The 22,458-nt window shown below is 43.5% G+C and overlaps 1 protein-coding gene and 2 non-coding genes across 4 annotated transcripts; 2 read left to right on the top strand and 1 right to left on the bottom strand.

Moving 5' to 3' along the window:
* Nucleotides 1-2,092: 2,092 nt before the first annotated feature.
* Nucleotides 2,093-2,164, top strand: trnaw-cca. The gene has a single exon. It is a non-coding gene; the product is annotated as a tRNA-Trp (tRNA).
* Nucleotides 2,165-6,335: 4,171 nt separating this feature from the next.
* Nucleotides 6,336-11,525, top strand: LOC124014420 (transmembrane 4 L6 family member 4-like). 2 transcript variants are annotated; one of them, XM_046329367.1, is made up of 5 exons: nt 6,336-6,747; nt 7,246-7,311; nt 8,872-9,023; nt 10,824-11,010; nt 11,154-11,525. In XM_046329367.1, the coding sequence occupies exons 1-5, from the start codon at nt 6,553-6,555 to the stop codon at nt 11,154-11,156; spliced, it is 603 nt and encodes a 200-aa protein (XP_046185323.1). In that variant the 5' UTR covers nt 6,336-6,552; the 3' UTR covers nt 11,157-11,525. The 2 variants fall into 2 exon arrangements, with proteins under 2 accessions (XP_046185323.1, XP_046185322.1); XM_046329366.1 differs by having other exon boundaries at nt 6,337-6,747; nt 11,157-11,525.
* Nucleotides 11,526-12,153: 628 nt separating this feature from the next.
* On the bottom strand, nt 12,154-12,225 carry trnaw-cca. The gene has a single exon. It is a non-coding gene; the product is annotated as a tRNA-Trp (tRNA).
* Between the last annotated feature and the right edge of the window lie 10,233 nt (nt 12,226-22,458).

The raw sequence follows: 22,458 nt of genomic DNA, 5'->3' as shown, positions 1-22,458 counted from the left end.
GGCTCCCCCTGCCCTCCCTTTGGTAAATCTGACCATGACTCCATCTTGTTGCTCCCCTCCTATAGAAAAAAACTGAAACAGGTGTATTTACGTGTATGGTGTATTTACGGATATATTCAATCAATCCCTATCCCAGTCTGCTGTCCCCACATGCTTCAAGATGGCCCCCCTTGTTCCTGTTCCCAAGAAAGCTAAGGTAACTGAACTAAATGACAATCACCCAGTAGCACTCACTTCTGTCATCATGAAGTGCTTTGAGAGACTAGTCAAGGATAATTTCACCTCCACCCTACCTGATAGCCTAGACCCACCCCAATTTGCTTACTGCCCCAATAGGTCCACAGACAACGCAATCACCATCACTCAGCACACTGCCCTATCCCATCTGGACAAGAGGAATACCTATGTAAGAATACTGTTCATTGACTACAGCTCAGCATTTAACACCATAGTACCCTACAAACTCATCATTAAGCTTGAGACCCTGGGTCTCGACCCCGCCCTGTGAAACTGGGTCCTGGACTTTCTGACGTGCCACCCCCAGGCGGTGAGGGTAGGAAACAACATCTCCACCCCACTGATCCTCAACACTGGGGCAAAACAAAGGATATGATCATGGACTTCGGGACCACCCCCCTATCCACATCGACGGGACAGTAGTGGAGAAGGTGGAAAGTTTTAAGTTCCTTGGCGTACACATCACGGACAAACTGAAATGGTCCACCCACATAGACAGCGTGGTGGAGAAGGCGCAAAATACATTTGGCTTGTCACCTAAAACCCTCACAAACTTCTACAGATGCACAATTGAGTGCACCTTGTCGGGCTGTATCACCGTCCTCAACTGCAAGGCTCTCCAGAGGGTAGTGCGGTCTGCACAATGCATCACCGGGGGCAAACTACCTGCCCTCCAGAACACGTACATCACCCGATATCACAGGAAGCGCAAAAAGATTATCAAGGACAACAACCACCCGAGCCACTGCCTGTTCACCTCGCTATCATCCAGAAGGCAAGGTCAGTACAGGTGCATCAAAGCTGGTACCGAGAGACTGAAAAACAGCTACAATCTCAAGGCCATTTGACTATTAAACAGCCATTACTAACATAGAGAGGCTGCTGCCAACATACAGACTCAAATCATTGGCCACTTTAATAAATTGATTTAATAATGGTATCACTAGTCACTTTAAATAATGGCACTTTAATAATGTTACATATCCTACATTACTCATCTCAATAATATAGACTGTATTTTATACCATATTTTGCATCTTGCCTATGCCACACGGCCATCGCGCATCCATGTATTTATATGTACTTATTCTTATTCGATCTCCTTACATTGTGTGTACAAGGTAGCCGTTGTGAATTTGCTAGATTACTTGTTGGATATTACTTCACTGTCGGACTAGAAGCACAAGCATTTCGATACAAATAATGAGCAAACTAGAATGCTGTTTGGCCCTAAACAGAGAGTACACTGTGGCAGAATACCTGACCACTGTGACTGACCCAACATTAAGGAAAGTTTTGACTATGTATAGACTCAGTGAACATAGCCTTGCTATTGAGCCGAAGGCAGACCTGGCTCTCAAGGGAAGACAGGATATGTGCACAATGCCCACAAAATTATATGGAAACTGAGCTGCACTTCCTTACCTCCTGTCAAATGTATGACCATATTAGAGACACATATTTCCCTCAGATTACACAGATCCACAAAAAATAAACAAAAAACCAAAAACATTTAGATAAACTCCCATATCTACTGGGTGAAATACCACAATGTGCCATCACAGCAGCACGATTTGTGACCTGTTGCCACAAGAAAAGGACAACAGGTGAAGAACAAACACCATTGTAAATACAACCCATATTTATGTTGATTTATTTTCCATTTTGTACTTTAACTATTGTCGTTACAACACTGTATATAGACATAATATGAGATTTGAAATGTCTTTATTATTTTGGAACTATGTTTCCCATGGCAATATAAAGCACTTGAATTTAATTACGAGGGAGGGTCCGAGACCGAGTGAGAGACCAAGCGAGAGAGACGTAGTAACAAATGCATGATTTGTGCATGGACCTCGTGGCGCAACGGTAGCGCGTCTGACTCCAGATCAGAAGGTTGCGTGTTCAAATCACGTCGGGGTCAAACTGTTTTATTCTATGAGATGTTCATATTTGTGATTGAATACCGTTAAGACACTGTAGAAATGCCATTCTACTGAAAACCTGAGCTCTTCAGGCTTGTAGGCTGTGGGTAAATAACTAAAGACTATACATATGGTCTGCCAAACTATGTTAATACAGTTACACAGCCTGAAGAGCTCAGGTTTTCAGTAGAAAGGTTTTCACAAAGCAAGTGAAGTAGATAATAAACAAAAGTGAAATAAACAATACACATTTACAGTAAACATTACACTCACAGAAGTTCCAAAATAATAAAGACATTTCAAAGACATTGAGCTGAGCTTCTTCGTGAAGAAGGCACAGGGGCGGAGCTTCGATGGCATACCCGAACGCTGAATTTGCAGACTCCCACCACAGTAAAGGAGGTGCAGTGGTTTCTTGGGTTTGCCAATTACTACCGGAGGTTTATCCGCGGTTTTGGTCAGGTAGCGGCTCCCATTACCTCACTGCTGAAGGGGGGCCCGGTGAGTTTGCAGTGGTCGGCTGAGTCGGACAGGGTTTTTGGTCACCTGAAGGCTCTGTTTACCTCGGCTCCTGTGCTGGCCCATCCGGATCCCTCTTTGGCATTCATAGTGGAGGTGGATGCGTCCGAGGCTGGGATAGGAGCCGTACTCTCTCAGCGCTCGGGTACGCCATCGAAGCTCCGCCCCTGTGCCTTCTTCTCGAAGAAGCTCAGCCCAGCGGAGCGAAACTATGATGTGGGGGACCGGGAGCTGCTGGCTGTCGTAAAGGCTCTAAAGGCGTGGAGACATTGGCTTGAGGGGGCTAAACACCCCTTTCTCATCTGGACTGCAATCTGGAGTACATCAGGGCAGCGAGGAGACTGAACCCTCGCCAGGCAAAGTGGGCCATGTTTTTCACCCGTTTTGTGTTCACCCTTTCTTACAGACCAGGCTCCCAGAACGTGAAGGCAGACGCATTGTCCCGGCTGTATGACACAGTGGAGTGGCCCATGGATCCCACTCCCATACTCCCAGCCTCCTGCCTGGAGGCGCCGGTAGTGTAGGAGCTGTCCGTAACCGGTTGATCTGTTGGGCCCACACATCACCTTCCTCTGGTGATCCTGGGATCGGTCGGACAGTGCACTGTTTGAGCGGTTGGTACTGGTGGCCTACCTTGGCTAAGGACGTTAGGGTTTATGTTTCCTTCTGCTCGGTGTGCGCCCAGTGTTAAGGCTCCTAGGCACCTGCCCAGAGAGAAGCTCTTACCCATTCCCTTACCCATTCCACAACGGCCTTGGTCGCACCTGACGGTGGATTTTCTTACCAATCTCCCCCTCACAGGGTAACACCGCGATCCTGGTCGTTGTGGATCGGTTCTCTAAGTCCTATCATCTCCTCCCTCTGCCTGGTCTCCCTACGGCCCTACAGGCTGCAGAGGCCTTGTTTACGCACGTCTTCCGGCACTACGGGGTGCCCGAGGATATAGTGTCTGATCGAGGTCCCCAAACTTAGAATGGATAAATTATAATCAACAGAGATTCATTAACTATACTGACTTTACATGAACAGCCTTAGGAGAACAGGTACAGGCGACTAGCAAAATGACATAGCAGAATAGACAAGTTTTAAATTGGCGTTTAGCTGAGAAAGGTGGTGTCTGTGTGATGTTTGGAGATGATTGTTGTACTTTTATTCCCAATAACACTGTACTAGATGGATCTTTTCCTTTAGCTATGCCCAAACTGAAGGGATTGCGACAAGAGGTTAAGGACAATGCAGGATTTAACCCATGCTTGGGACTGGTTGGATTTAGCTTTAGGTAAATGGGGTTACTCCAGGAGGAGGATATGATTGCAATGATTATGGTGATCAAGGTTTTCCTATTTTTAGTAAAACACCTGACTCTAATGTGCTTGATTGAAAACTGAACTGCTGAGATATGTATAACCTTGTAATCACTTACTCTGGAATGTATTTTCTATTTCCTTTCTACCTTTGACAATGGATAAAGGAAGTTAGAACTTCTGAATTTTGTTTACTTAAACTTGTAGGTAACATAGGGAAATTCTGGTGACAAGTTTCCACGAATCATGTCCTTAATCCTTTAACAGGTATTTTCATTTGTGATTTCACTGTTGTTACAGAGGTGTCTGCAAGGAAGGATCTTGTTTAAGTGTCATATTTAGAATGCCATTAAAAGGTTTTTCTTATTTTCTTTATGTTTTGCATTACTGAGATAACCTCAGGCAAGGTTACATGCTCATGCTTTTACATTGTATTTTCAGTTTGATTTTACTTTGTATTTGTACAGATTGGATCCTTTACTTTAGTTTTCAACTCATTGCCTATCGAATACACAGTGTCTATGGGGTCATATTGCACTTCCCAAGGCTTCCACTAGATGTCAACAGTCTTTAGAACCTTGTTTGATGCTTCTACTGTGAGGGAGGGGGGAATGGGAGCTGAATGAGTCAGAGGTCTGCTAGAGTGGCATGAGCTGATCACGCGCATTCAGACCAAGGAATTCTCCGGTTTAAACATTATTGAAGATTTATGCTAAAAACATCCTAAAGATTGATTCTATACTTCGTTTGACATGTTTCTACAAACTATAATATTACATTTCGTCTGAACTTTTGCCAGGACTTTCCCGGCACGTTGTGAGTTTGGATTGTGTACTAAACGCGCAAACAAAAAGGAGGTATTTGGACAGAAATGATGGACTTTATCGAACAAATCAAACATTTATTGTGGAACTGGGATTCCTGGGAGTGCATTCTGATGAAGATCATCAGATCATCTTTGTAAGTGAATATTTATAATGCTATTTCTGACTTCTGTTGACTCCACAACATGGCGGATATCTGTTTGGCTTGTTTTGTTGTCTGAGCGCTGTACTTCGATTATTGCATGGTGTGCTTTTTCCATAATTAAAAAAAAAATCTGACATAGCGGTTGCATTAAGGAGAAGTAAATCTATAATTCTGTGCATAATACTTGTGTCTCTTATCAAAGTTTATTATGAGTATTTCTGTAAATTGATGTGGCTCTGAAAATTCGCCAGATGTTTTTCGAGGCACAACATTACTGACCATAAAGCACCAATGTAAACTGCGATTTTTCGATATAAATATGAACTTTATCGAACAAAACATACATGTATTGTGTAACATGAAGTCCGATGAGTGTCATCTGATGAAGATCATCAAAGGTTAGTGATTCATTTTTATCGCTAATTCTACTTTTTATGACTACTCTCTTTGGCTGGAAAATGACTGTATGTGTTGTTTTGTGACTAAGCTCTGACCTAACATAATCATATGGTGTGCTTTCGCTGTAAAGCATTTTTTAAATCGGACACGATGGGTAGATTAACAAAATGTCAAGCGTTAATTTGGTCTATTGGTCACTTGTGAATGTTTGAAAGATAAATATTTCAAAAAAATATTTTTTAATTTCACGCTCTGCCTTTTCAGCGGATAGCCCTAACAACTTTTAAGGTATCTTTACTTTTACTCAAGCATGACAATTGAGTACTTTTTCCACTACTGCCTGACACCATGTGGATGGACAAACCCAACCCAGTTTTATGACTCAATAATAAGGCCAACTAAAGGTGATGTAGTGTTGCAGTCACTGGCAGGCGCGTTCACAGATAGGGTTCTAGCCGCTCCTGAGCACCTAACCTTTCACCTTCCTATGAGAAAAGTGCCCTAAAAAAAGTGCCCTTTCAGATTGGTAGTATTTTTTAAATAATACCTTTTTATTATACTAGTAGTATATTTGATTTCCTTTTCTGTAAATAATTGCCCATCAAACTAGGTAATCTCTCATATTCTAATCTTGGAAAATTCCCCTCCCCGCTCCTCTCCTTTTTTCTTTCCCACGCTAGAGTGCACTGCACTTGTCCTCCAGCTGCTGCAGAAGCTACCGGCACCTAGCGGTATTATGAGTAGTGGCACACAGGTTACTTTTTAAAGTTGAATGTCGTCTCTCATGGTCAGTGACAGGGAAGGGTTCAACTCAACTGTTTTTAAGTAAGCCTACAATGCAGATTGTTAGCACTTGCCACTCCAAAGGTCGGTGCACGGCCCTGGTCACTGGAGTCAATGATGGGGTGGTCTATAGTTGAGTTTTATCACCTAACTAGCCCCTCCTCTACCAAGCTAACCTCCACCCTAGATACCACCACCAGGATTTAAGCAGCTTCGCATCTACTCTAGAGCCATTCTGTAGCTAGCTGAGAAGAGAGCACAGGAGGAGTTGTCTCTGACATTTTTTTAAAAATCTTCTGAATTCTTCTCAGTGGGGGAGGGATAACTGAAGTCTACCATATCTCATTTTTTGTGGAAACCAACGAGACATTTTTTCCCTCCCTCAACGTTGAAGAAACTGTACAACTAGCAACATGTGTACAGGAAAGTGCTCTAAGGTCATTGCGATCTCGCTCTACGTCCTGGCGGGGGTCTCAATCATCTGTAACATCATTGCGTTCTTCCCCGACTGGTCGACGAAGTACGCCAAGTTGGACAGAGAAGAAAATGGAGCCCGGATCACCAACGAGGTCAAATACATGGGAGGTGTCATCGGCGGAGGAATCATGGTGAGTTTAAAGTTTAGTTAGACTATTATGTGACTTAATTGGTTTCAAAGACTCAGCTTTAGTTCAGTTCCATTTCAATCCAGTCAGTTTGAAAATGTTCAATTGAAATTGATCAAATTTGAATAGAAATGTCAGCTTATTGACTGAACTGAAATGCAATTGACCCCAACCCTGGTTTAGACATGCTGATTCTATAGAGTATTGGTCACACCATTACAGGTTTGTGTGGTCATTTCCAAGATAAAAACAATTGAAGTGGAATAATGTAACATTACTGTGACCAACAGTTCCCAAATGTTAATTCCCCTGATGTTGCTGACTATATGTACATTTTAAATATGCTCTCTCTAAATATGCCTCTCCACACCAACAGTTGTGATAAAAGTATTCTCAAATGTTTTATTTACCTATTTGCTCTCTCTCTCTCTCTCTCTCTCTCTCTCTCTCTCTCTCTCTCTCTCTCTCTCTCTCTCTCGCTCTCTCACACTCTCTCTTCAGTGCCTTATTCCAGCAATCCATATCCACCTGACTAGCAGCAATGGTTGCTGTGCCAACCGCTGTGGGGTATGTCTAACTACACCCTAACTACTGCTCCCCCCAATCCCAACCTTAACCATTCATATCTGATCCTATATCAGTTGTTAAAGAGAACTTGTACCTACTTTAAGCCCATAACACCTGACTCAATAAGAGGGTGAGGGGTCTGGGACTATGGGGGGGGGGGCAATGACAGTTACAGCCATAATGGTTAAAGAAGAGATTGCTTGACTTTACCACCCCCTGCTGGTGAAACGGGTGTAATACCAGGAAATAATACACTGAGTGTCTGTGGCCAATGACTGCCCACAAAGTAACACTCTCCCACATTATGGTTAGTGTAATTCCACAATAAAGCAATTTGTGACAGGCAAAAGCATAACATTACAAGATAAATCAAACATATAACTACTGGCTGAGAAATGCACTGTACAGTGCGGCAAAAAAGTATTTAGTCAGCCACCAATTGTGCAAGTTCTCCCACTTAAAAAGATGAGAGAGACCTGTAATTTTCATCATAGGTACACTTCAACTATGACAGACAAAATGAGGAAAGAAAAATCCAGAAAATCACATTGTAGGATTTTTAATGAATTTATTTGCAAATTATGGTGGAAAATAAGTATTTGGTGACCTACAAACAAGCAAGATTTCTGGCTCTCACAGACCTGTAACTTCTTCTTTAAGAGGCTCCTCTGTCCTCCACTCGTTACCTCGTTACCTGAACTTGTTATCAGTATAAAAGACACCTGTCCACAACCTCAAACAGTTACACTCCAACACCACTATGGCCAAGACCAAAGAGCTGTCAAAGGACACCAGAAACAGAATTGTAGACCTGCACCAGGCTGGGAAGACTGAATCTGCAATTGGTAAGCAGCTTGGTTTGAATAAATCAACTGTGGGAGCAATTATTAGGAAATGTAAGACATATAAGACCACTGATATTCTCCCTCGATCTGGGGCTCCACGCAAGATCTCACACCATGGGGTCAAAATGATCACAAGAACGGTGTGCAAAAATCCCAGAACCACACGGGGGGACCTAGTGAATGACCTGCAGAGAGCTGGGACCAAAAACATTACTGCTCTAGAGGAGATCTGCATGGAGGAATGGGCCAAAATACCAGCAACAGTGTGTGAAAACCTTGTGAAGATTTACAGAAAACGTTTGACCTCTGTCATTGCCAACAAAGGCTATATAACAAAGTATTGAGATAAACTTTTGCTATTGACCAAATACTTATTTTCCACCATAATTTACAAATAAATAAATTTAAAATCCTACAATGTGATTTTCTGGATTTTTTCTCTCTCATTTTGTCTGTCATAGTTGTAGTGTACCTATGATGAAAATTACAGGCCTCTCTCATATTTTTAAGTAGGAGAACTTGCACAATTGGTGGCTGACTAAATACTTTTTTGCCCCAATGTATTTATTCAACCTTTAGATAAGCAAAGTTTGTAGAAGCCCAAATAAATCGTATTTTCAAAGTAGTAAATACACAACAAAGATGAAATGTACAACATACTCAACCTTCTCTTACCCTGACCCCTGACCTCTGGATTATCCTTGCTACACTTTAGATGTTCCTGTCCATTGGGTTTGCTGCTGCTGGGGTTGTTGGAGCACTGTACAGTCTGGCTACATCGGCCCTGGGCCTGTCCAATGGACCTGTCTGCCTCTTTACGGAAACACCAACATCTGTTCCAGGGTGGGGGAGACCTTTCTTGAACAAGTAAGTTTATTTATGTATTTTATTACTTGTTTTAAATTGTATTTTTATGGTTTATTTTGTAGGCCGTCATTGTAAATAATAATTTGTTCTTAACTGACTTTCCTAGTTAAATAAAGGTTAAATAAAATATAATACCATTTTTTTACCGGGTAGTCCCATTGAGGTCAAAGACTGATTTTCCAAAGAAAACATACAGTATCAGTTAAATGTTTGGACACACCTACTCATTACAGGGTTTTTATATATTTGTACTATTTTCTACATTGTAGAATAATAATGAAGACATCAAAACTATGAAATAACACATATGGAATCATGTAATAACAAAAAAGTGTTAAACAAATCAAAATATTTAGATTTTTTATTTGTCAAAGTAGCCACAATTTGCCTTGATGATAGTTTTGCACACACTTGGCATTCTCTCAACCACCTTCACCTGGAATGCATATCAATTAACAGGTGTGCATTGTTAAAACTTAATATGTGAAATGTTTTATTTCTTAATGTGTTTGAGCCAATCAGTTGTGTTGTGACAAGGTAGGGGTGGTATACAGAATATAGCCCTATTTGGTTAAAGACCAAGTTCATATTATGGCAAGAATAAGCAAAGAGAAATTACGGTCCATCATTACTTTAAGAATTGAAGGTCAGTCAATCAAGATCATTTCAAGAACTTTGAAAGTTTCTTCAAGTGCAATCGCAAAAACTATCAACCCCTATGATGAAACTGGCTCTCATGAGGACCACCACAGGAACGGAAGACCCAGAGTTACTTCTGCTGGAGAGGATAAGTTCATTAGAGATACCAGCCTCAGAAATTGCAGCCCAACTAAATGCTTCACAGAGAGTTTAAGTAACAGACACATCTCAACATCAACTGTTCAGAGCAGACTGTGTGAATCAGGCCTTTATGGTCAAATAATAAAAAATACAAATAAATGTAACCTTTATTTAAACAGGCAAGTCAGTTAAGAACAAATTCTTACTTACAAAGACGGCCTACATCTGCCAAACCCGGACAATGCTGGACCAATTGTGCACTGCCCTATGGGACTCCCAATCACGGTTGGTTGTGATACAGCCTGAATTGCTACGGAAAAACCACTACTAAAGGACACAAATAAGAAGATGGGACTTGCTTGGCCCAAGAAATCGCTGGAAATCTGTCCTTTGGTCTGATGAGTCCAAATTTGAGATTTTTGGTTCCAACTGCCGTGTCTTTGTGAGACACAGAGTAGATGAACAGATGATCTCCACATTTGTGATTCCCATCATGAAGCATGGAGGAGGAGGTGTGATGGTGTGGGGGTGCTTTGCTGGTGACACTGTCTGTGATTTATTTAGAATTCAAGGCACACTTAACCAGCATGGTTTCCACAGCCTTCTGCAGCGATACGCCATCCTATCTGCCTTGCACTTAGTGGGACTATCATTTGTTTTTCAACAGGACAATAACGCATTCCAGGTGAAGCTGGTTGAGAGAATGCCAAGAGTGTGCAAAGCTGTCATCAAGGCAAAGGGTGGCTACTTTGAAGAATCTCAAATATAAAATAGATTTGGATTTGTTTAACCCTTTTTTGGTTACTACATGATTCCATATGTGTTATTTCATAGTTTTGATGTCCTCGCTATTATTCTACAATGTAGAAAATAGTACAAATAAATAAAAAATAATAAATGAGTAGGTTTGTCCAAACTTTTGACTGGTACTGTATGTATATTTATTTTTGTCTTTGGGGACTAGTGCTGTAAAGAACCTTCTGACAGAAGATTAATATAATTGCTTGTTCCTCATTGCAGCAACGGGAGTTACCTGGGCGACAGTGACCTGTGGACAAAGTGTATAGAGCCCGAAGGTGTTGTGGAGTTTAACCTTGGGTTGTTCGCCACGCTGTTGGTGGTGGCAAGTCTGGAGCTGGTGCTGTGTGGAATACAGATGGTCAACGGACTGTTCGGATGCATCTGTGGCACCTGTGGCGGCAGGGAGGTGAGATAGTGTGTGTGTGTGTGTGTGTGGGGGGGGGGGGGGGGTGGTGGTAAGAGAGGGGATGAAAGAAATAAACAAATAAAGGAAGGAGGAAAGAAAGAGGATTGGTGTTCACCTAACCGTTGACCTCTATTTCCTGCCAGTAGGAAGCGTGATGATCCATGATGACCATCGACTGTGACCATTTTTCAACCTCGACCACTTGACCACTTGAGGAACACAAAGAAGAACTGACCACAACCCATCTGTGCCCATTTGTCAAGAGGAATGAATGGTTATTGAAGAAAGGTTGACGTATTCACTGTCTCTTCTCTATGGCCTACAAAGGGTATTTATAATAGACTTATAATGGCTTAGTGTATTAGGCTGTTCAAAACACATCAGTGACTGTAATAATCAGTAGTTATGTTCATTGATATGACATTCTGTAAATCTTATGTTTCTCATGTTTCAATATAATTCTATGCATATTTTATGTTATATTTTGCAATAAATGCTGGGTGAAAAAAAACGAATTATGTTTATTATTTATCACCTTTTTGACGTTTATTTTTTTTGTTACATTTCCTGGTCAAAATGTTTCTCATGAAAATATTTTATTAAATTGTAAGTAAATATGCTCACAGTTGAAGGGTATTATTCAACAGAACATACATATATCGTAATCATTCATTACATGATCATAGCATTACATTTATTGAATGATTCCGTTACAAATGTAGCCTAGATGAAACAGTATGGAGGAAATGGAGGAAGAAATAAGTAAGACTTTCAAACCTGCAATATAGTCAGTCACTTGTTGGGCGAACCGACGAAATTCACATAGAATTTTAAGCTATAGATCTGTCATTCGCATTGAATGCAAGTCTAAGAAGCGGTAGATCTGTTCTATGTCCGTTATTTCTATACTTCCCGTTCTAACGTTTATTTTGTGCATCTTTTACTTTCGGTTTTGTACACCAGCTTTAAACACAATATTTTTGGTTATGGAAAATATATTTCACAACGGTTTGGTAAAATGATTATCTGCACATGCTTATTTTGTCACATAAACCATCTGTAATCTGGCGAACTATTATAATTTTTGCAAAGACGAAATGTCGGATCGATATCTGCATATTGCACCATTAAGCAAAAATAACATGACCCCGACGTGATTTGAACACGCAACCTTCTGATCTGGAGTCAGACGCGCTACCGTTGCGCCACGAGGTCCATACAACAATATTGCTTTGTATGGTTTATACTCTGTTAGTTGTAGTAAAATAGTCAAGTTGTGACAGTTATTTGTTATATTGGTAACAACAACTGTACAAAATGGTTCTTCCGATTTGCGAAATGTAGCCTAAATCATATAAAAATATACAATAACATTTATATACAATAACATTTAAATTAAAAACGGGTTGATACCGATACTGTTCAAATGGGATGTACATTCTTCATTACATAAAAATAGAATTACTTCTGGATTCAAAACGTTTTTTTTTCCCCGATCCAAATTAACAGTTATATCTAGCTATGTCGTGATTAACAGCATGATTTGCCAAGTGAATTTAAATGTCCGTTCCTTCTCTTTCAGTCACGTAAAAGTCAGTGGCAGGCTAATAATTCTCACTCTCACTTGGAAAGATAAAAGAAAATGTCGTCGAGACACGCCATTAATGTGCAAGCTGTTTCAATATGCTTTGTGTTGTAGTCGACAGACAAAGATATATAGTGAAGCAAACGTTACTAGGCACGTTGTTAACCAGCACATTAATCAAGTAAGTAACAACTGGTTTCCGTTTCCTGTGTAACATCAATATGAGTAAAATAAATATTGCTACATGTTTTTTTAAACATTTTTAATTTTACAACAAAGGCAGACTCCACATAACTTTGGCTTGTAGTCCATGTCTGCAATAAACTGGAATGTGAACTAAATGTTTGTTTACTGTCTCTGACTGCCCATCAATTATGATTATTTTTTACCTTCACACAAATTCTTTCAGGTGTATAGGTCTTCGGATGGCCCAACCAGACCTTGTGTGGGCTCTTCCTCAGGTGTCGCCTGTTCCTCCTGAAGACTTGTCCCTGTTCTGTCTTCACCTCGTAGGATCTTTGCTCCACAGGTCCGACTACTGTGGCCCTCTGCCACCACTGTTTCTGTCCTGTGTGTGGCTGAACTCTCACCCTGTCATCTCGTTGCAGCTCTGTGAGGTCCTTAGCAGAGGTGTCATAGTACTTTGCCTGCTTCTGTTGTCTTTCTTTGAACTTCTCCAGCTGACAGTTTGCCATCCCCGGTCTTAGAAGATTTTCACTCATTATAAGTAGTGGCTTTTGTACGTCTTCCCATGAGCACCTGTAACCGCGGCACTTTTTTTCAAACTGCCGCCTGGGATGTATTCTTCATTTACATCAATGAGATCCAGGATCTTTTGAGTACCGCTGCCACCATGTTTAAATATGATTTGTGTTGTCGTCACGACAGACAAAGATATATAGTTAAGCAAACTTTACTAGGCATGTTGTTAACCAGCACATTAATCAAGTAAGTAACAACTGGTTTCTGTTTCCTGTGTAACAGCAATATGAGTAACATCAATATTGCTACACAAGCTACATACAAACAGAAAGCAGCTATAATAACAGTTAGCTAGTGTCATGAGAATTTTCAATCCCAATGATGATAACTAACAATCATTTAAGCTTTGACTAATTCCCAGAGGTTTGTAAGACCATGGGTTTAATAATAATTAGGCAGAGTCTCAGATTCTGCAAAAGGTTTGTAGTTTATTCAGAGAACGTTCTAAAGTCAACCAAAATTTGAACAGTCTTTATAATCCCCTCTACGCACACACACACACACACACGCACACACACACACACACACACACACACACACACACACACACACACACACACACACACACACACACACACACACACACACACACACACACACACACACACACACACACACACACACACACACACAGACAGACAGACAGACAGACAGACAGACAGACAGACAGACAGACAGACAGACAGACAGACAGACAGACAGACAGACAGACAGACAGACAGACAGACAGACAGACAGACAGACAGACAGACAGACCACTTGGCAGTTTCTCGCCGTTCCTTTCCTCCCAAGATAAGAGAGGCCTTGGAAGGGTCCTCCTGTTGTCAGGTCATGTGTAGTCTACCAGCCTCTGTTTTCTCAACAATACATTTCTCCCTCTTAACTTGTCCCACCTTACCACATTTTTAGTAATACAATGGTCTAGTCACACATGTTATGGAATTATGACTCTTAGCACATTTCAAACATTTATATGATTTCAGGGTGGAATCCTTTAGTCATTACTTTAAACATATAAATTACTTTATTTGCTAGCTAGATAAACAGAAAGCAGAGCTAACAAACTTAGTTAAAGTTAGCTAAATAAAACTCGCTGAGGAAAATACAGTAAATAGCTAGCAATGTCAATATAAAATTAATCTAAAACAGATTAAATTATTTATTCCTATTTAACAATTTTTTCTTATATGAATACAAATATATAGTAAAGAAATAGTGTTCTCTTTCCGTTTTTTTCCGTCCTCTGGAGCAGCAGGTTGTCACCGTCAAAATCACTGTCTTTTGCGCAACACAAGTTAGAACTCATCAAATCCCATTGTGACGTAGAGAGGGACACTATTTGGCCAGGGGGACATTATTTGACATGACAGGCCCTTGATAGGAAACGTAAAAGAGAGGCTGTGTGTGGGTGAATGCAATGAGAGCTTCCCCTTATAAACGCAGAAGAGAAACAGTCAATAATGTCACAGACAGAGAGACATACATTTATAACACAGATAGAGAGAAGAATGAGAGAAGATATGGAAAAGGAGAGCAGGAGAGAGAGAGAGAGAGAAAAAGAGTGGTGTGAGAAAGAAAGAAGAGAGAGCGATAAAGAGAAAAAACGAGAAGCACGATTGATAGACTACTCCTTCTTTGCAGACTGATGATTCAGACCTTGTCTGCAGTTCAGAGCGAAAAGAGAGAGGAACCAAGGTACCCACGATTTACTGTAGATCTCAAGAACTTCAGAAAGAGAATCTCCCACTCACAGAATCATCCAACAGGTGAGTTCCATTCCATGCAATCACTATTAGCTGTGTATGACTATAGTATTTGTACGTACCAACATCATATTCACTCAGCACTGGTACTGTATGCTTCCAAACATCAATGATACTTTGTAACTGCATCAATAACGGCAGCATCAATAACTGCAGATGAGGTAGAATGATAACTTCATATGTGTGTGTTTTTGTGTTGATCCTACTGAATGTGTGTGTGTGTGTATTTACATTACAGTATAGGTGATGCGAGAAAGAGAGAGAAAGAGAAAAAGTCAGAGCGAAAAGATAAGACTTGACAGATTAACATCTCAACTGTTGCTTCACACAGAGTATCATCTTTTCTTTATTCTCCACAGTTACAGATATCGTTGCAATGGAAAGTGACGTGACTGAATACGCAAACTCAATTAAAATGTGCCAAACAGACAGTAAAATACACAATCTAGACCAGGGATCAGCAACTAGATTCAGCCGCGGACTGATCTTTTCTTGAGCGGACGGTCCGGGGGCTGGAACATAATTACAAATGATTTGTGACTGCAAATTGACTAAAGCATAATCATTTCAAACTTCGCTTACATGTGTATATGTAAGGGTTTTCTGGTGAAAGAGAAGCGGACCAAAAAGCAGCATGGTGGTTATTCATGTTCTTTAATTTATAAAGAAACTACACATGAGATAACTAACAAAAACAACAAACGTGAGAAAACCTAAAACAGTCCTATCTGGTGCAAACACAGAGACAGGAACAATCACCCACAAACACACAGTGAAACCCAGGCTACCTAAATATGATTCTCAATCAGAGACAACTAATGACACCTGCCTCTGATTGAGAACCATACTAGGCCGAAAACATAGAAATACCCAAAACCTAGAAAAACAAACATAGACTGCCCACCCAACTCACGCCCTGACCATACTAACTAAATACAAAACACAGGAAATAGAGGTCAGAACGTGACAGTACCCCCCCCCTCCCCCCCCCAAGGTGCGGACCTTGACCTATAGGGGAGGGTCTGGGTGGGCGTTTGTCCGCGGTGGCGGTTCTGGCGCGGGACGCAGACCCCACTTCACAATTATCTTAGTCCGCCTTATTGTCCGCCTCTGTGGCTTTCTCACCATGGCCACCCTTATCAATGACCCCACTGGACAGAGGGGCAGCTCTGGACAGACGGGCAGAAGCTCTGGACAGAGGGGCAGAAGCTCGGGACAGAGGGGCAGCTGCTCTGGCGCCTCTGGGCTGAGGGGCTCTGGCGCCTCTGGGCTGACTGGCGGCGCTGGGCAGACGGGTAGCTCAGACGACACTGGAGAGGAAGGCTCTGGCGCCTCTGGGCAGAGGGGCTCTGGCGCCTCTGGGCAGAGGGGGTCTGGCGCCTCTGGGCAGAGGGGGTCTGGCGCCTCTGGGCAGAGGGGGTCTGGCGCCTCTGGGCAGAGGGGGACTGGCGCCTCTGGGCAGAGGGGGACTGGCGCCTCAGACTCCGGCAGCGGCGCCGGACAGGCGGGACACTCCGGCAGCGGCGCCGGACAGGCGGGACACTCCGGCAGCGGCGCCGGACAGGCGGGACCACCTGCAGGGAGGAGACAGAGAGACAGCCTGGTGCGTGGGGCTGCCACAGGAACCACCAGGCTGGGGAGACCATCAGGAGGCTTGGTGTTAGGGGGAGCCTGAAAGACCGGGCTGTGGGGGAGCACTGGAGCTCTGGTGCGCAAACTTGGCACCACTTCCCCAGGCTGGACAACTACTCTAGCCCGGACCCTCCAGAGTGCAGGCACAGGTTGAACCGGGCTGTGGGTAAGCACGGGAGATCTAGTGCTTAATACACGCACCTCTCCCTTAGGCTCCACTCCCACATTTGCCCGGCACGAGCGGAGCGCAGGCAGAGGACGCACTGCACCCTCCCAGCGCCCCGGAGACACAGCACGCAGAGACGGCGCAGGATAACCTGGACCAAAACTGCGTACCGGCGACCAGACCCGCTGAGCAGGCACCATACGCCCTGGCTCAATGCCCACACTCGCATGGCACTTTCGGGGGGCTGCCCTATCGCGCACCGGGCTATGGGCACGCACTGGCGACACCGTGCGCTTAACCGCATAACACGGTGCCTGACCAGTAATGCACTGCTTATCATAAGCACGAGGCGTGAGCTCAGGTCTGCTACCTGGCTTAGTACCACACCTCGTGTTCCCCCCCCCCAATTTTCTTTTGGGGCTGCCCCTCGTACCTGTCGCGCTGCCGTGCTGCCTCCTCATATCGCCGCCGCTCAGCTTTCGCTGCCTCCAGCTCTGCTTTGGGGCAGCGATATTCCCCAGCCTGTGCCCAGGGTCCCTCTCCGTTCAGTATCTCCTCCCATGTCCAGGAGTCCTGTGATGCTGGCCTCTGTTGTTGATGCTGCTGCTGCTGTCGTCGCTGTCCTTTACCACGCCGCTTGGTCCGAGTTGGGTGGGTGATTCTGTAATGAATTTCCTCCTCTTCTTCCGAAGAGGAGAGGCGAAATGGATCAGAGGACCAATACGCGGCGTGGTAAGTGTCCATGGTTCTTTTTAATACGTTAAGGTACACATGAACAACTGACTACAAAAAACAAGAAATGTGAAAACTCAAAACAGTCCTATCTGGTGCAAACCCAGAGACAGGAACAATCACCCACAAACACACAGTGCAACCCAGGCTACCTAAGTATGATTATCAATCAGAGACAACTAATGACACCTGCCTCTGATTGAGAACCATACTAGGCCGAAAATATAGAAATACCCAAAACCTAGAAAAACAAACATAGACTGCTCACCCAACTCACACCCTGAACATACTAACTAAATACAAAACACAGGAAATAGAGGTCAGAACGTGACAGTATACAATCATGTCGTGTCTCTCTATTATGCGTGGGAATACCTTGGAACAGATTTCTTAAATTAAATCACTTGGAGCTGATTTCCTGGTGTTGTTTTTGTCTTTTATGTCCAAAAATGAAAACACCCAAAATGTTATTTTAATGAAAACATACGAATTCGGGGGACAAATTCGCCCAGCGGGCTGCCAGTTGGGGAACCCTGATCTAGACCACAGAAAACAATTACATCTTGGCTACAATGGAATTAAATAGATTTTCAAAAAAATATACATGCTAGGAGACATGGCATATCAACAAGTTACATTTCTCAACTGTTTTGCAACGCTATAGCAGTCATGTAGTGTCTGCTCATGCTTTACAGTCCCCATGACTTTATGAGACATTAATAAAGGCATTCGCTTTCACTGTAGTAAGAACGCCTTTTTGTTCCTCTTTGGTAAATGCAATAACCTATTTAAATATTACACTGAGTGTACAAAACATTAAGAACACCTTTCTAATATTGAGTTGCCCTCAGAACAGCCTCAATTCGTCGGGGCATGGACTCTACAAGGTGTCGAAAGCGTTCCACAGGGATGCTGGCCCATGTTGACTCCAATGCTTCCCACAGTTGTATCGAGTTGGCTGCAGTTCTTGACAGAAACCAGTGCACCTGGCACCTACTACCACACCCCGTACAAAAGCACTTAAATCTTTTGTTGCATTTATGTATTTTGTTTTGTTGCTTTTTTGCTATTGCGCTGTCTGCGTGCTACGTGTTGCTTGTTTTATGTTGCTCTGCATGTAATCACTGCTCATTGTTTGTCTGCATTATCTACCAAGAGAATTCTCTTCGATTATAATCACAGCCGTATATATCCCCCCCCCCAAGCAGACACATCGATGGCTCTGAACGAACTTTATTTGACTCTTTGCAAACTGGAATCCATTTATCCGGAGGCTGCATTCATTGTAGCTGGGGATTTTAACAAGGCTAATCTGAAAACAAGACTCCCTAAATTTTATCAGCATATCGATTGCGCAACCAGGGGTGGAAAAACCTTTGATCATTGTTACTCTAACTTCCGCGACGCATATAAGGCCCTGCCCCGCCCTCCTTTCGGAAAAGCTGACCACGACTCCATTTTGTTGATCCCTGCCTACAGACAGAAACTAAAACAAGAGGCTCCCATGCTGAGGTCTGTCCAACGCTGGTCCGACCAAGCTGACTCCACACTCCAAGACTGCTTCCATCACGTGGACTGGGATATGTTTCGTATTGCGTCAGATAACAATATTGACGAATACGCTGATTCGGTGCGAGTTCATTAGAACGTGCGTTGAAGATGTCGTTCCCATAGCAACGATTAAAACATTCCCTAACCAGAAACCGTGGATTGATGGCAGCATTCGCGTGAAACTGAAAGCGAGAACCACTGCTTTTAATCAGGGCAAGGTGACTGGTAACATGACCGAATACAACCAGTGCAGCTATTCCCTCCACAAGGCTATCAAACAAGCTAAGCGTAAGTACAGGGACAAAGTAGAATCTCAATTCAACGGCTCAGACACAAGAGGCATGTGGCAGGGTCTACAGTCAATCACGGACTACAAGAAGAAATCCAGCACAGTCACGGACCAGGTTGTCTTGCTCCCAGGCGGACTAAATAACTATTTTGCCCGCTTTGAGGACAATACAGTGCCACTGACATGGCCTGCAACGAAAACATGCGGACTCTCCTTCACTGCAGCCGAGGTGAGTAAGACATTTAAACGTGTTAACCCTCGCAAGGCTGCAGGCCCAGGCGGCATCCCCAGCCGCGCCCTCAGAGCATGCGCAGACCAGCTGGCCGGTGTGTTTACGGACATATTCAAGCAATCCCTATACCAGTCTGCTGTTCCCACATGCTTCAAGAGGGCCACCATTGTTCCTGTTCCCAAGAAAGCTAAGGTAACTGAGCTAAACGACTACCGCCCCGTAGCACTCACTTCCGTCATCATGAAGTGCTTTGAGAGACTAGTCAAGGACCATATCACCTCCACCCTACCTGACACCCTAGACCTACTCCAATTTGCTTACCGCCCAAATAGGTCCACAGACGATGCAATCTCAACCACACTGCACACTGCACGCTGCCCTAACCCATCTGGACAAGAGGAATACCTATGTGAGAATGCTGTTCATCGACTACAGCTCGGCATTCAACACCATAGTACCCTCCAAGCTCGTCATCAAGCTCGAGACCCTGGGTCTCGACCCCGCCCTGTGCAACTGGGTACTGGACTTCCTGACGGGCTGCCCCCAGGTGGTGAGGGTAGGCAACAACATCTCCTCCCCGCTGATCCTCAACACTGGGGCCCCACAAGGGTGCGTTCTGAGCCCTCTCCTGTACTCCCTGTTTACCCACGACTGCGTGGCCACGCACGCCTCCAACTCAATCATCAAGTTTGCGGACGACACAACAGTGGTAGGCTTGATTACCAACAACGACGAGACGGCCTACAGGGAGGAGGTGAGGGCCCTCGGAGTGTGGTGTCAGGAAAATAACCTCACACTCAACATCAACAAAACTAAGGAGATGATTGTGGACTTCAGGAAACAGCAGAGGGAACACCCCCCTATCCACATCGATGGAACAGTAGTGGAGAGGGTAGCAAGTTTTAAGTTCCTCGGCATACACATCACAGACAAACTGAATTGGTCCACTCACACAGACAGCATCGTGAAGAAGGCGCAGCAGCGCCTCTTCAACCTCAGGAGGCTGAAGAAATTCGGCTTGTCACCAAAAGCACTCACAAACTTCTACAAATGCACAATCGAGAGCATCCTGGCGGGCTGTATCACCGCCTGGTACGGCAACTGCTCCGCCCTCAACGGTAAGGCTCTCCAGAGGGTAGTGAGGTCTGCACAACGCATCACCGGGGGCAAACTACCTGCCCTCCAGGACACCTACACCACCCGATGTTACAGGAAGGCCATAAAGATCATCAAGGACATCAACCACCCGAGCCACTGCCTGTTCACCCCGCTATCATCCAGAAGGCGAGGTCAGTACAGGTGCATCAAAGTTGGTACGAGAGACTGAAAAACAGCTTCTATCTCAAGGCCATCAGACTGTTAAACAGCCACCACTAACATTGAGTGGCTGCTGCCAACACACTGACACTGACACTGACTCAACTCCAGCCACTTTAATAATGGGAATTGATGGGAAATGATGTAAATATATCACTAGCCACTTTAAACAATGCTACCTTATATAATGTTACTTACCCTACATTATTAATCTCATATGCATACGTATATACTGTACTCTATATCATCGACTGCATCCTTATGTAATACATGTATCACTAGCCACTTTAACTAAGCCACTTTGTTTACATACTCATCTTCAATGTATATACTGTACTCGATACCATCTACTGTATCTTGCCTATGCTGCTCTGTACCATCACTCATTCATGTATCCTTATGTACATATTCTTTATCCCCTTACACTGTGTATAAGACAGTCGTTTTGGAATTGTTAGTTAGATTACTTGTTGGTTATTACTGCATTGTCGGAACTAGAAGCACAAGCATTTCGCTACACTCACATTAACATCTGCTAACCATAGGTATGTGACAAATAAAATGTGATTTGATTTGATTTGTATTGTTATTGTAATTGTTGTTAATAACCTGCCCAGGGACTGTGGTTGAAAATTAGCCGGCTGGCTAAAACCGGCACTTTTACTGAAACGTTAATTAACGTGCACTCTACCTGTAAAAATACAAATAAACTCTTGCCCCTTCACCCTCTGAATGGCACACATACACAATCCATGATTCAATTATCTCAAGGCTTAAAAATCCTTCTTTAATCCTCCCTTTCATCTACACTGGTTTAAGTGGATTTAACACGTGACATCAATAAGGGATCATAGCTTACCTCTGGATTCACCTGGTCAGTCTGTGGCATGGAAAGAGCAGGTGTTCATAATGTTTTGTATACTCACTGTATATGGCACAGTATCTGTCAGGGGGAAATCTTTACAGCGTTAAATAATGACTTCGGGCATCCCGAGTGGAGAAGCGGTCTAAGGCACTGCAGTGCTTGAGGCGTCACCACAGATCCGGGTTCAATCCCGGACTGTGTCGCAGCGAGCTGCGACCAGGAGACCCATGAGGCGACGCTGTCATGTTTTGTCTTATATCATCTTGTCATTTTGCTTTTCCTTCTGTTCGTTTTCCCCCTGCTGGTCTTTTTAGGTTCGTTCCCCTTTTTTCTCTCTCCCTTCCTCTCTCTCTTCTCTCTATCGTTCCGTTCCTGCTCCCAGCTGTTCCTATTCCCCTAATCAATCATTTAGTCTTCCCACACCTGTTCCTTATCTTTTCCCCTGATTAGAGTCCCTATTTCTTCCCTTGTTTTCCGTTCCTGTCCTGTCGGATCCTTGTCTATTGTTCACCGTGCTGTGTTTGTGTATCGCCCTGTCGTGTCGTGTTTCCCTC

The sequence above is a fragment of the Oncorhynchus gorbuscha genome, linkage group LG25, assembly GCF_021184085.1.
Source record: "Oncorhynchus gorbuscha isolate QuinsamMale2020 ecotype Even-year linkage group LG25, OgorEven_v1.0, whole genome shotgun sequence".
NCBI lineage: Eukaryota > Metazoa > Chordata > Actinopteri > Salmoniformes > Salmonidae > Oncorhynchus > Oncorhynchus gorbuscha.
Note: the sequence above shows the minus strand (reverse complement) of the source record. Positions and strands in the feature narration are given on the sequence as shown.

Coding starts and splice junctions, on each gene's coding strand:
- LOC124014420 (XM_046329366.1), top strand. CDS start 6,553: ATGTGTACAGGAAAGTGCTCTAAGGTCATTGCGATCTCGCTCTACGTC. Junction 6,748..7,245: donor TCATCGGCGGAGGAATCATG/GTGAGTTTAAAG, acceptor CTCTCTCTTCAG/TGCCTTATTCCAGCAATCCA. Junction 9,024..10,823: donor GGGAGACCTTTCTTGAACAA/GTAAGTTTATTT, acceptor TCCTCATTGCAG/CAACGGGAGTTACCTGGGCG.